At 45.0% G+C, this 13,659-nt stretch overlaps 1 protein-coding gene across 1 annotated transcript; it reads left to right on the top strand.

The window, feature by feature from the left end:
* The first annotated feature begins 207 nt into the window (after nt 1–207).
* LOC123842558 (pepsin B) lies at nt 208–8,916 on the top strand. Its single transcript, XM_064587482.1, has 9 exons — nt 208–263; nt 1,014–1,170; nt 2,336–2,453; nt 2,953–3,071; nt 3,749–3,948; nt 5,095–5,217; nt 7,239–7,386; nt 8,285–8,383; nt 8,618–8,916. The coding sequence occupies exons 1-9, from the start codon at nt 208–210 to the stop codon at nt 8,768–8,770; spliced, it is 1,173 nt and encodes a 390-aa protein (XP_064443552.1). The 3' UTR covers nt 8,771–8,916.
* Nucleotides 8,917–13,659: the final 4,743 nt, after the last annotated feature.

Here is a 13,659-nt window from a genome sequence, read left to right on the forward strand (position 1 = left end):
GTAATTCTTGCCAGGAGGAAAAACAAACAGAATCCATGGATATGTAGGGGCACAAGTTGGTTCAAGGTTAAGAAGCCCACGTGCCTACAGGTGAAAAGTTCAGGGAGATCAGGGTATAAAAGAGAGACGCAATCTCACTCTGTGTGTCCCAACCTTTGAGTGTGCCACTGTGTCCTGGTATGTCTGTGGGCCACTAAAATCAGCACCATGAAGATCCTGGTCTTGGTCTTGATTTGTCTACACCTCTCAGAGGGTGTGGAAAGGTGTGTATGGGGATTCAGTTTCACTGTGAGTTTCAGCCCTAAGGGAGCATCACAAGCTAGGGTAAAGCAAAGGCCTTCCCCTGCAGATCTCATGGAAAGGCAGGCAGATTGTGTCTTGGTACATGAACCCAAAAACCACAGGGACCCTAGACTTGAAATGGATGATGATGATGATGATGATGATGATGATGCTGTGTGTATGTGTGTGTGTGTATTAGTAAAGGTGGGTTGGTGTTTTGTTAGCCAAGAAGGAAGGATGTACAATATCTATAAAGCTTAGAGGAGGGACTGGGAAGGAACAGGTATTTATTCTGTGGAAAGAGTGTATATAAGCAGGAAACCCCAAATATATGTTATAGTGGATTTTCAGGCTGGAAATGCTGAAGTGACTGCAGAACTTGCTAAAATCCAGAAGGATTTCTTTTTTTTTTTTTTAAAGATTTTATTTATTTATTTGAGAGAGAGAATGAGATAGAGAGAGCATGAGAGGGGGGAGGGTCAGAGGGAGAAGCAGACTCCCTGCTGAGCAGGGAGCCCGATGCGGGACTCCATCCTGGGACTCCAGGATCATGACCTGAGCCGAAGGCAGTCGCTTAACCAACTGAGCCACCCAGGCGCCCCAGAAGGATTTCTTACAAGAGGCTCTTCTTGGGTAGAAGTAGGTTTAAAAACGCCAGATCAGATCACTGAAGTGATTTCTTTAACGGGGAAGGTGAAGCTCACTCCTTTTGTTTGCCCTAATCTCTGCAGAATCATTCTGAAGAAAGGCAAGTCCATCCGCCAGGTGATGGAAGAGCGGGGTGTATTAGAGACATTCCTGAAGAACCACCCAAAGGTTGATCCAGCCGCCAAGTATCTTTACAATAATGATGCTGTTGCTTATGAACCCTTCACCAACTACCTGGATGTAAGTGAAAGGGGAGGTGGTATCCATAACCCTTGGCTAATAACCATTCTTGGATACTTACTTAGACCTCTCATCAGCTCTGATTTTGGACTTTTTACTAAACCTGAGTCTCACCTTCCTGTGGAAAGTCTCTGGATAAGTTATGAGTTGGTACCACTTAACACTATTGGATTCCCTTTCCTTCCTTCTTCTCATTACTGGCTCATTCTCTGAAGCTCCATTTATGTGGTTAAGAGATCCACAGTGACCATATTCAAGTCAATTGAGAGAGCCAAAGGAAGTCCCAGTGATGGGCTGCAGGGGAAAGAAGGAGAGCACATGCCAAGCTGCCAGGCAAAATCTCCAGTGGCTCCAGATGACATAGATCTCCCCGTTTGGAAACATACACTGGTACTCAGAGCAAGTATTTGAGTGTTCTTGAGGCTGCAGTGTCTGCTCAGGGCATCTCAACACACTGGTGTCCTATGGACTGTCCTTAGTGAGATGTTACATGAGTGTCAGATCTAGAAGCCACCCTAGGGATCTCCTATTTCGACTTCCACTTTCTATAGATGGTGGAAGGAGAGGCAGGTAAGTGACATGACTGGCCCGAATTCACTTAGAACTTAAACTGTGTTTCAGTGAAGTTCTCTTCTTGCTTTCCATGCTACTTCTCATTACTAAACCAAAGTCTCACCTTCCTATGGATTTCCTAGCACCTTAGCTACTGTGTGACCAGAGAGAGGGGAATGGTGGGGAAATATCTAACACTGGAAGAAAAAGAAGGATGTGTGTGTGTGTGTTTATGTGTGTGTGTGTGTTTGTGTGTGTGTGTGTGATGTGGGGAGGGGTTTGGGCACTGGGAATGGAGAAAAGGTGATTGCTTTTCCAAGTGTGCATGTTCTGGCATAGCATGGTAAATCCATGGTGTTATCACCTGATACAAAGTGGAAAATGCTTTGGAAGAAGAGACTGGTTTGCCAGACCAATTCTCACCTAGTCAAAGTCTTGCAATTAGGGACAAAAATGGGCAATATCGAGGGGATCTGGCTCTAGATGTGAAGGAGAACTTCTGGAAAGAGAAAAATATAATTTGTCCAAATGTGGTTTCTAGTGAGTCACTGTCTTCCCCATCCTTAGGACAAGGCTTGGCTACTAAATGAGCGTGACAAACTTTTCTTTGCAGTCCTACTACTTTGGAGAGATCAGCATTGGGACACCGCCACAAAATTTCCTGGTCCTCTTTGACACAGGCTCCTCCAACCTGTGGGTGCCCTCTACCTACTGCCAAAGCCGGGCCTGCTGTGAGTATACCACCATCACCACCCACCCATGGATAGTAGCAGAGGCCAGGGCAGAGTCAGGATTGAGCACAATCTCAGCATCCAAGTCCAGAGTTCTTGGTGCATACCCATGATCTCATCCTCCTTAAATTGAGACCATGTGGAAATCTTGCCCTTGGTCTACATTTCACAAGTGCTACAGTTCTGGAGAGAGACAGCAGAAATAGACCAAGGCTTCTGTTCTTTTCTACATTGTTCCCTTTCCTCAGCTTTCTCCTGTGGGCCCCAATTCCTGTCACTTTGAGTTGAGCCATTCCTCAGGAAATGGAAGGAAGGGGCAACATCTGTTTGCCAAGGGGACAGACTTTTCTGGGGCTACAGATTGTCTTCAGCACAAAGGATCTGAGGCTGAGGCCCAACCCCAGGCTTGGTCTGACGGTCTCAGGCCATCAAGGATAAGTGTCCTCCAAGTATTTCGGAAAATGTGTTGACATTAACTTCCCATTCTATCTTTGCACAGTCAATCACAACAGGTTCAACCCCAGCAGTTCCTCTACCTACAGAAACAATGGGCAAACCTATACACTGTATTATGGAAGTGGCAGCCTGACTGTGCTCCTGGGATATGACACTGTTAATGTAAGTGCTGTTCTCATCCTTCTGTGGGTCTGCTCTTTGGCTCCCCTTTTTTAGAGCCTAAAGCTGTCAGAGAGACCCATGATTACTAGGTAGGCACGAATGCCCGGAAGCTGATGGTTGGAAAAGACACCAAAGGCCATCTAATTAAACCTTTCTCCCAAGACAGGACTTGCTCCCACAGCAGTCCTGACTGCAGGGAGCTCTTTACATTGTGCCTGCCTGTGACTTTGCTCCCTGGTCTTACTGCCCTCTGGCCACATGGAGCACATCTGCTTCCTCGGGCACATGACTTTACTCTAGGTATTTGAAGATCTTCCTTTCACTATTTTCTTTCCTTTTACATCAAACACCCACAATTCCTATGTCATTTGTGCACATGGATTGTTCAGTATAAAACCAGCCACTGTCCTTTCACTGTCCATGGAAGTGGAAACTCTTAACTCCAAAACACAACAGCTTCTGCTTCCCCAACACCTACACTCGTCTTTCCAAGACATACGTGGTTGGGTGATGCTGTTGTCCCTTCATCTTCCATACCCCACCCATGATTGAGCTAAGCATGAAAGAAGCCAACTTCCTCTCCCCCAAAAAGGGTCTAGATTCCATTCTCTGGGCACCTAAGTCTGGGAAGGCTTTATCCACCTGAACTGTTGATCTTTTTTCCCTGCTTGTCCCAGGTTCAGAACATCGTCATCAATAACCAGCTATTTGGTCTGAGTGAGATTGAGCCCAGCAACCCCTTCTATTATGCAAACTTTGACGGTATTCTGGGAATGGCCTACTCCAACCTGGCAGTGGACAATGGCCCAACAGTTCTGCAGAACATGATGTATCAGGACCAACTCACCCAGCCCATCTTCAGCTTCTATTTCTCTCGGTGAGCACCCTTGCCCTGGGTAGGTCTCAGCAAATGAGACTGTGGGGGCTTTCAGCAAGTCAACACCAGACAGGGCCGAGGTTTTAAAATTTCCTGATACAATGAGTATAACTTGCTATATGAATTCACGCATCTCTGAAAATTTATTACTTCATTTTGGAGGGAATTTTATTTTAAAAGCACTAGAAGTATTTTTTAATTCAGGCCATAAACCATAAGATGACTCTTTTCTTAAAAATGAACTATAGTCCCTCACCTTTTGATTAATAAATTTGAAGATATTGTATTAGTTTTGTACAATTGTAGAGCTATAGAACAAGCCTGATGATCATTTTCTAGTAAAGAGAACAACAATGAAATGATTATTGCAATATATGTCTGGCTTTCCAAAGTGTTCCCATAGTAATTTCTTCAAATGACATCTCAAAGATTCTATTGGCTTCGTTTTGCCAGAAAATAAATGCAGGACCAAACAGGTGGTCAATGTTGAGCAGGGTCACTACTAACTCACTGGTAGGTGTGAAGCCATGACTCAAATGCAAAAATCTTGGTCACAAATCCAGTACATTTCCTACTCTACTGGCCTTGAGCTTTCATAGCAAACTTTACTTACTGATTCTTTTCCCTGAACAATGATCCTCAGGGTACTTGATTCCAGATGTTTTTCTTCAGTGAGTGGCAGGCCAAACGTAAGGAACAGAAGAGACCTGAATTCCCTTAACACTGTTTAGTTACCAACTTGAGCATGACAGGAGCGTCCCCTTCACTGCACACAGGAGATCTCTCTCTGTCAGGTCCCAATTCCAGGTACTCCCTGAAGTGTTTCTTCTTGTTCTCACTTTGTCCCCAGAAGGGTTTCCCTGGGATGCTTTGTTTTGTTTTCAGAGGCCTGGCTTCCAATTCCATCTCCCCTTTTATGGGCATGATTTATATTTCCAGTTCTCTGATACTCTGGGTGTTCCTCTGAGGAGGCTCCTCTCCCTCGTGCCTTCAGCCTGGTGAAGTCTGAAGAGCAGATCAGAGGACAAGACCCTTCGTCCTGTGGTTCCTCTGTGTCTGAAAGAGAGAGGGATGGTGAGAGGGAAGGAAGGAGCTGCCTGATCATGTGTATTGTGGGAACTCATGCTCTTCTCCTTTTCTCTATAGCCAACCAACCTATCAGTATGGTGGGGAGCTCATCCTGGGAGGTGTGGACTCCCAATTTTATCTTGGTGAGATCGTCTGGGCTCCTGTCACCCGGGAAATGTACTGGCAGATTGCCATCGATGAGTAAGTACAGGGGAAATTTCCTATGGATTATGGACACCCCTAGGATGTTCTCCAGTGTGACAATATTTCCTGTTCTTGCACTGGCACACACTTCTGAAAGATTCAGCAAACCCTCAGGCTGATTGTTCCTGGAGCTCAGTAGACCCTGGCATCTAGCTCTTGACTAAACTTTTTGACTTGGTCACTGAAACTTGTCGTGTCAGCAGGTTGGTCATTCCTAGGCTTCTGTGAATCCATGTCTTTGTTCCTGGGAGCTTCATTATCCCAAGTAGCACAGTCCTTACCAAGTCCTTCATCAGTAAAAGTAACAGCTCTCATTGATGTTTTTGATGTGCCAGAGACTGTGCTAAATATTTTATATATATTATTGCATGTATATTCCACTACAACAGTATGAGGTGGTCAGTAGTTTATTTCATTGTGTAGATAAAGGAATCAAGGCTCAGAGGTTCAGTAACTTATCCAAAGTCACACATTTCACAAATTTCCAAATTTGAGCCCAAGCATATCTGTTCCCAGAGCTTAGTACCATGAATCGGTTACTTCTACACTCCAACCCTTCAGGAAATTTCCATCACCTCCATTTAAAGATACACTTCTTTGGCCTTTGCTCAAGACCATACAACAGCTGGGCACTACCTATCGCTACAGCCTTCCCACCACTTCCTGACGTGCAGCACAGACTTCACCACGTCCTTGCACCTTGCCATGACTTTTTTGCCTCTTCTCTTTTGACTATATCACCTGAAGCCCCTCATGTCCTGTGCACATCCTTTGGAGACCAGATAAATTCCTACCTCCCCCCAAAAGACCTCTCAGGGACCCAATCTCTCTTTCAGTCCCATAGTATTACTGGCTTGTGTCCCAACATGTCTCTCTTCATCTGTGGCTAGACACAGTGGAATCACCCCAATGTGCATGAGTAGAGAGGTAAGCAGTTGATGTCTGACAAGTAGTTTTTTGTGCCTGGAGTAGAGGGGTCTTTTCACTTGGACCAATTGCACTCACCCCTTAAGCATCTCTTTTCAGAATTATCCTTGTCTGACCAACTGCTTCTCACGGCCAGAGTAGATCAAGTCCCCTCCTCTCTGGCCTCTTGAATTTCTTTCATGGCACTCACCAGGGCTACAATTAAACACCATTTACGTGTTTCTGTTAAGTTTGTGGTGTCTGTCTTGTTCACCATTACATCCAAGTACCTTGATTCACCAACAGTACCCAAAATATAAATGGACTGAAGAGGAAGAGTAGAGCAGCCGAAAAAGCTGGATGAGGGATCAGGGACTGAATCACATAGGACTACATTATGGAGATCACCAGCTATTGCCTTATGGTGTTGTGGCTTAATGTATGGTGTTGTCTCATGTCCATTAGAATATGCTCTTTAAAAACAGCGAATATAAGTTAGTCCTCTTCATATCACCCTAATTCTTCTAAGAGTGTCTTGTACATAGTAGGTGCCCAATGTGTATTTATGATTTGATTACCAACTTTAGCTATGTTTGGCACTATGTGTTGGGCCTCATATAGGCAGATTAAAGAGGATAAGACACAGTCCCTACTCCCCACAGAGCTCAGTCAGAGCTGGAGTAGTTACCAGAGCAAGACTGAGGATATTATTCCAGTGGTCCCAAAGACACAGATTTATTACATGGATTGCAGTGTCAAGGTATGGCCTGGCTTTTTGGAAGACTCATCTTTTCAGAGCCGCAGGGTTAGGAGATTAGGGAGGATGCAGCACTTATTTATGGCAGAAATGTCTGACTCTCTCTCTCTTTTTTAAAGATTTATTTATTTATTTATTTGAAAGAGAGAGGGGGAGAGAGAGAGCGGGGGGAGGGTCAGCGGGAGAGACAGTCCCGAGCAGACTCCGAGCTAAGCATAGAGCCCAATGCAGGGCTCCATCTCACAACCCTGGGATCATGACTGAAACTAAAACCAAGAGTCAGACGCTCAACTGACTGCACCACCCAGCTACCCCTAGAAATGCCTGACTCTCTTTGTATTGGTGTGCCCCTCAGGTTTCTTATTGATAACCAGGCCACTGGCTTGTGCTCCCAGGGCTGCCAGGGGATCGTGGATACGGGAACCTTCCCACTGACTGTTCCCCAGCAGTACTTGGACTTCTTTGTGAAGGCAACAGGAGCCCAACAAGATCAGAATGGTGATGTGAGTAACCAGAAGCCAGGGCTCCTCTGCACATCCAGGCAGCCTCAGCATAGGAGCCTGAGTGCAATGAGTTCATGAGAGACAAGAGGAGGGATTGGGGGAGAACTGAGCTCCTGGTGGAACAGAACACGTGGGGACACATCATGGCCTTTCAGGCATGAACCCTCAATGCAAGGAGGCATAAGGGGAGGGAATAACACCAACTCCAACTGTGAGTATGGGCTGAATGATTGTCGGGAGGGGTGGCTGTTCCATTGCAGGCCCTTGGAACACATCTCACCTTGGTGTGGCACTGTCATTTGACTCTATGAACAGAGCCAGGCATATTGCATTTCTCCATTGCATTTGGGTTTCTTTCTTCCCTAGGAATACTCCTTTGGCTTTTACTCTGAGCAGCCTTCTGCGCCCACCCCTGTTCCCCTATACCCACTTCTGTAGTTTGCTACTCCTGCATGCAAGAGTCTAGTTTAATTAGACTAAATCTTGGTTCCTCAGGGCGTGTGTGTGTGTGTTTGTGATGAGTACGTGGATAGTTGTACACTAGTGTGGATATGAATTGTGTGAGAGCATGCTTCACACAGGATGTGCCCATGCTTCTTCTCTGTAAGTGGTACTTTCTGGTGGTAGAAATATGTGTTCTGGAATAAGCTTAACTCCTTATGGCCATATCAATACAACCAAAATCTCAGAGCTGAGATGTGTCCAAGGAGGTCCAGGAAAGCAAAAGCATCTTGTCAGTGTTTGCCTGGGAACCAGGCTTTGCCTTCCATGCTCTCAACCAACCTCTGCTGGAAGGTCAAGAAGAGAGTCTCACAGGGAATGGGGGACTCGGGTCGGGCCCTTTGTCTGGGCCCCCAGTCCCCTGACATTCTACAGCTCTGCTTCTCCTCTCTCTCAGTATGTGGTCAACTGCAACTCCATACAGAGCATGCCCACCATTACCTTTGTCATCAGTGGGTCACCTTTACCTCTGCCTCCCTCTACCTATGTCCTAAACGTAAGTATGCACTCCAGGCTCCATGGATATGGGATTGGATGGACCCAAACAGCTGTTCTGTGTCCCAGCTCACATCTGAGCACCTATGGGAAGTCACTAGTGGCAGGGCTGAGAGTGAACAAGAAGCCAGAGACCTCACAGGTGTCATGGAATATAGGGTGGGGAATATAGGTACCTGTGGGGAAGGGCCTTTCCATGCACCTGGTTATATCGTCATGTCCTTTGTCTCTTCAGAACAATGGCTACTGCACCCTTGGGATTGAAGTCACTTACCTGCCCTCCCCCAGTGGACAGCCCCTGTGGATTCTGGGAGATGTCTTCCTCAGGGAATATTACACTGTCTACGACTTGGCTGTCAACAGGGTGGGTTTTGCCCTCTCTAAGTAGACTAGCAAGAGGCAGCTGTCTCCACCCTCCCAGCAAGACTCTGAAATTGCCCTACTATTTCTCTGGGCTGACAGCAGCATTTTAGACTAGTCTGATCCCTCCGTGCACTATATTTTTACCCCCTCAACTAATAAATTAAGAATCTCTAAACATCCTTGCTGATCCTTCTAAATATCTTCTTTGTATTCTGCTTGTATTAAACAAATAATCAGTCAAAAAATGGGCAGAAGACATGAACAGACCCTACTCCAAAGAAGACATAAAAATGGCTAACAGACACATGAAAAAATGTTCAACATCACTAGCCATCAGGGAGATACAAGTCAAAACCACAATGAGATACCACCTTACACCAGTTAGAAAGGCAAAAGTTAACAAAACAGGAAACAACAAATGTTGGTGAGGATGTGGAGAAAGGGGAACCCTCTTACACTGTTGGTGGGAATGCAAGCTGGTACAGCCACTCTGGAAAACAGTATGGATGTTCCTCAAGAAGTTAAAAATAGATCTACCCTATGACCCAGCAATTACACTACTAGGTGTTTACCGCAAAGATACAGATGTAGTGAAAAGAAGGGGCACATGCACCCCAATGTTCATAGCAGCAATGTCCACAATAGCCAAATTGTGGAAGGAGCCGAGATGTCCTTCAACAGATGAATGGATAAAGAAGATGTGGTACATATATACAATGGGATATTACTCAGCCATCAGAAAGGATGAATATCCACCATTTGTATCAACATGGATGGAACTGGAGGGGATTATGCTAAGTGGAATAAGTCAAGCAGAGAAAGACAATTATCATATGGTTTCACTCATATGTGGAATATAAGGAATAGCACAGAGGACCATAGCAGAAGGGAGGGAAAACAGAAGGGGGAGATGTCAGAGAAGGAGACAAACCATGAGAGACTATGGACTTGGGGAAAAAACTGAGGGCTTGGGGGGGGGGGTTGGGGTAGCTGGGTGATGGGTATTAAGGAGGGCACATGTTGTGATGAGCACTGGGTGTTATATGCAACTAATGAATCATTGAACACTACATCAAAAACTAATGACATACAGTGGCTAACTTAACATAAGAAAAAGTTTATTCTAGATTGAAAGTTAGCAACAGCTCTTTGGGGCATCTGTGAATTGACCAATGGGCGAGACAGAAAGCAGAGGTCTCTGAGTGAGGACCCACAGCACAGACTTTAAGGACACAATGGTACCTACATGAAGTACTCTGGTGGTGGTGACCAGCCCTCCCAGCACTCTCCATTCCAACACATTCTTCTCTCCATTCTTGAATGTTAGAGAAGAAAAAGAAACCTTAGAGGACATTCCAAACTTGTGCTCAGAGACCAAATCTGGTCAGACAACACAGTGGGTTTTCTGGGGTTTTGTTTTGGTTTTGATTTTGTAGGTTAGCAAAACAACTTTAATGTATGTTGACATTATCTTATATTTTCACAGACCCCCTACTCACTATTGGTGCTCTCAGGTTGCTCACATATGTACTTTACCTGCCTGGGCCTGAAAGCTTTTGAGTTTAGAACCCCAATCTCATTTTACAGTGGAAGAAAGTGGGGTATGGACAGGTTAGCATACAGTTAGTGTTAAAATCAGATCCAGAGCAATGTATTAAATATTTTTATTGTGTTGCTATATGATAGTCTGCTATGTGCAAGCCATGGAGGCATGAGATTATAAATGAGACATGGCATTGGCTCACTAGGAATTTTCTATCAAGTACAGCATATTGCTCTTGAGCATGTTTCCGGTCTGAAGTAAGCCCAGTAGCTGAACTTGCATTCCACAGTAGGTTATGAACAATCATCTGCAGTGGGTTCTTCTAATGCAGTAATGCTGCCTTTAGGGAGGTAAAAACTGGTATTGCTCTGGGACCCAAAGTTCTTTCAAGAAATGTAATTAGAAGGATTTACCTGGAAAGAAAGATGCAAAGAATTCTCAATCTAGATGTTTGTGGGTGGTAGTGGTAGATGGAGGTGTACATTTTTCTACATCATTGCATCATTCTCCTTCACCAACACACGATGGAGCTGATCTTATGGAATTGGGTAATGTCTGCACTCTGACAATTGCTTTTTCTTTCTGTTGTGCTTCTCTTATGGGAGATACAGCCTTCTTTTGTCAAAGGGAAGGGAGCTCAGTTCAGCCCCAATTCACCTGCATCCTCATCCCTGCTCCATCAGCCACTGTTCCTGCCTCAGTATCACCTCTATTCATGCTCTGGTGGATGGCCTCAACTATATAGAGCAAAGATCTTGAGATGGAGATATAATTGCTAGAAAGTTCTCAGCACTGAAATACAACAAATACAAGTTATCATGAGTAGCCTGAAATTCATCAGCAGGGACAAACCGCAGACACTGGAACAACATATGGTATTCGTAAAGCCAGAGCTAGCAATTCTGTCTGCTCCTGGATTCTAGAAAGTAGCACCCAACAGAAGCTGTCCACAGCTATGGTCTGTTCCACCTTGTCTATCATGGTAGGACAGGGACAAAATTTACTCATATGGGAGTGTTCCCTACCTTCCAATATGCCACTCTGTCCCCACCACACTAATAAAGATCTTGTCTGTCTGATTCTTGTATCTTATGTGACAGAGACTGAGGGACTGGGACAGAAAAAGAGAGAGAGATGAAGAGAGGAAGAGAGATGCTAGTGGGTCAAAAAAGGTAAAAGGAATGAGGAGTAAATGAGATTTTTAAAAAGCTGGAAGGTAATAGGGAAGAGAGAAGGGATAGAAACTATGGATGGGAGAGGTGAAAATAAAGACTTGGAATTGGAAATTTCTTGGGGGAGATGCTCCACAGTAACATAGGATTGATGAAAGGGAACATAGGATGAAGATTTTGAGAAATGTTGCCTTTGCTTACAAATTAGAGACTTTTTAATGTTCTGCAAGAGATACAAAAATTGGAATTCCTCTTTTAATTGTTTTTAGCTGCTGTAATGCACTTTTGAAATGTGAATTCATGAAGAAAGTGGCCACATGGACCCCAGTCTATATTTGGGTTATACTTGTAAAACACATTCTAGAGTTTTCTTTCCATTTACTGCTTATGCCATCACCACTGATGAAATATCATTAATTTATTCATAAGGTATTTATTGAAATCTCTTTGTGTAAGTAAAATCTTCCCTGATCCCTGACATCTTCCTGCGTGTCCTCCGCCCACCCCCCCATGAGAGGTTATTGCTCCTCCTTCCCTCCCCCCATAGCACTTTGTACCTCTGACAGTTCACTACACATTGCACTGTATCGTACCCATTGCACGTCCGCCTCCACAACTCAGTTATGATCAAGAGAAAAGAGACCATTCATTTTTCTCTTTAAGTCCCCAGATCTGACATGTTTTGTGATAACAAGTGCTTAGCAATGCCTGCTATACAACCACATTCATAATACAAGTGACATAAAGACTGTTACAGCGAATGGTGCCTGAGAGTGGCAGGAAAGAGGAAGTATCACAAAGGAAACCATGTTAGATTTCGCCTTCAAGTATGTGTAGGAACTCACTGGGTAGAAAAAGTTAGAAAAGGGATCTCATGCAGAAACTGGCATAAGGACAGCACAGAGGCAGGAGACAGTTTGTGTAATTGTAGAGCATCAGGAAATCCCGACTGGCTGGACACAAGGTACTGGAGAGGATAGTAGGAAATGAGGCAGCCAAGGTGGGTTGCGGTCAGAGGGGCAGGGCCTTGTTAAATCTCTGGACTTGATTCTGCTGTCAAACGGACCCATATGGGTTTCAGTGGAGGAGAGACCTATGATCAGATATTTGAGGAAGAGGGCTCTGCTGGCAGGGCTCCTCTGCTGTTCCCTAGTCCTTACCTGGGGTCGCCCAGGGTCTAGCTTCCATAGAGATTCAACTTCAGATAGAGGCATATCCTTTGTTCCTGGTAGAGCTTCTGCTCTAGAACTCTGGCCATTTTCCTAGGCTCACCATTGTGGCCGGAAGAGCTAAACAGAAATGGAAGACCCCTTTGTATCTGACAACTAAATCCAGAACTTAGAGCCAACCAATAGTAGTGAATTCTTGGCTTCCCCCTTTCTTAGTTCCATTTTGACCCAGCTCTTACTATGCAAATGTCACCAGAAATCTCAAAATCTCCTCTTTGCACCAACATGGTAGAGGTTTTCATTAAGGCCTGCTTCCATGTGCCATTCACCATCAAACACATGTGCAGAAGAATATTACCTTGTTGAGAAGATTTGATGTGTAATGAGTTCTCTGAACTTGGCCACACCAGGTAGAGGCTCTGACAAGAAAATAGGCTGGGCAGTTGGTGAGGGGTGGGGCTCAGGAATGGATCAATGTAGACCTGGAAGCAGGCTTTAGGCTAGATTTCTGGTACTCTGCCTTCTGCAGCTGTTCCACTTTCAGAGAGATAGAGGCCCTTCTAGGCTCAGACCTTATGTAGAGAGCCCGGGGCCCCAGGCCTTTGTGCTAGACTGCAGCCGAGATGGGGTGGTACTGCTTTGAGCTAGTAAGTCACACAGACCCCAGACCTTTCGTCTCTCCAGCAAGGAGCAGGGAGCAGGGATCCAGCCCCCAGCTTCAACAGGCCAAGGCTCAGTTTGGATTTTTCCATGCCATTTCTCTCTTGTCTTTTTATATACTTCCACCAGGCCTCTGCTTTTTCAGGCTGCTGTGCTCTCTGCCTCTTTTCACATGCTCAGATACCAGAATGTAAAAGTGAGTTTCTCTGTGGGTTGCTAGAAAGTGCTAGAAAGTAAAGCATTTCCAAGGCCTAGAGGGTGTGTTCCAGGAAGTCAGGTATTCCGGATACGTCTACAGCAGGGCACAGCTTCTGTAGCTTCCAGACCAGGAGATAAGGTTATTTTGATTCTTTCTATATTCCCAGTCCTT

This window comes from Mirounga angustirostris, unplaced genomic scaffold (assembly GCF_029215605.1).
Source record: "Mirounga angustirostris isolate CCGP_5_RB_7025 unplaced genomic scaffold, mMirAng1.0.hap1 SCAF_4, whole genome shotgun sequence".
In the NCBI taxonomy this organism is placed as follows: Eukaryota; Metazoa; Chordata; class Mammalia; order Carnivora; family Phocidae; genus Mirounga; species Mirounga angustirostris.

Excerpts from the sequence above, each read along its gene's own strand:
- LOC123842558 (XM_064587482.1), top strand. The coding sequence starts at position 208 with ATGAAGATCCTGGTCTTGGTCTTGATTTGTCTACACCTCTCAGAGGGT. Across the intron at positions 264-1,013 it reads CTCTCAGAGGGTGTGGAAAG|AATCATTCTGAAGAAAGGCA; the intron begins GTGTGTATGGGG and ends TAATCTCTGCAG. Across the intron at positions 3,072-3,748 it reads TGGGATATGACACTGTTAAT|GTTCAGAACATCGTCATCAA; the intron begins GTAAGTGCTGTT and ends TGCTTGTCCCAG.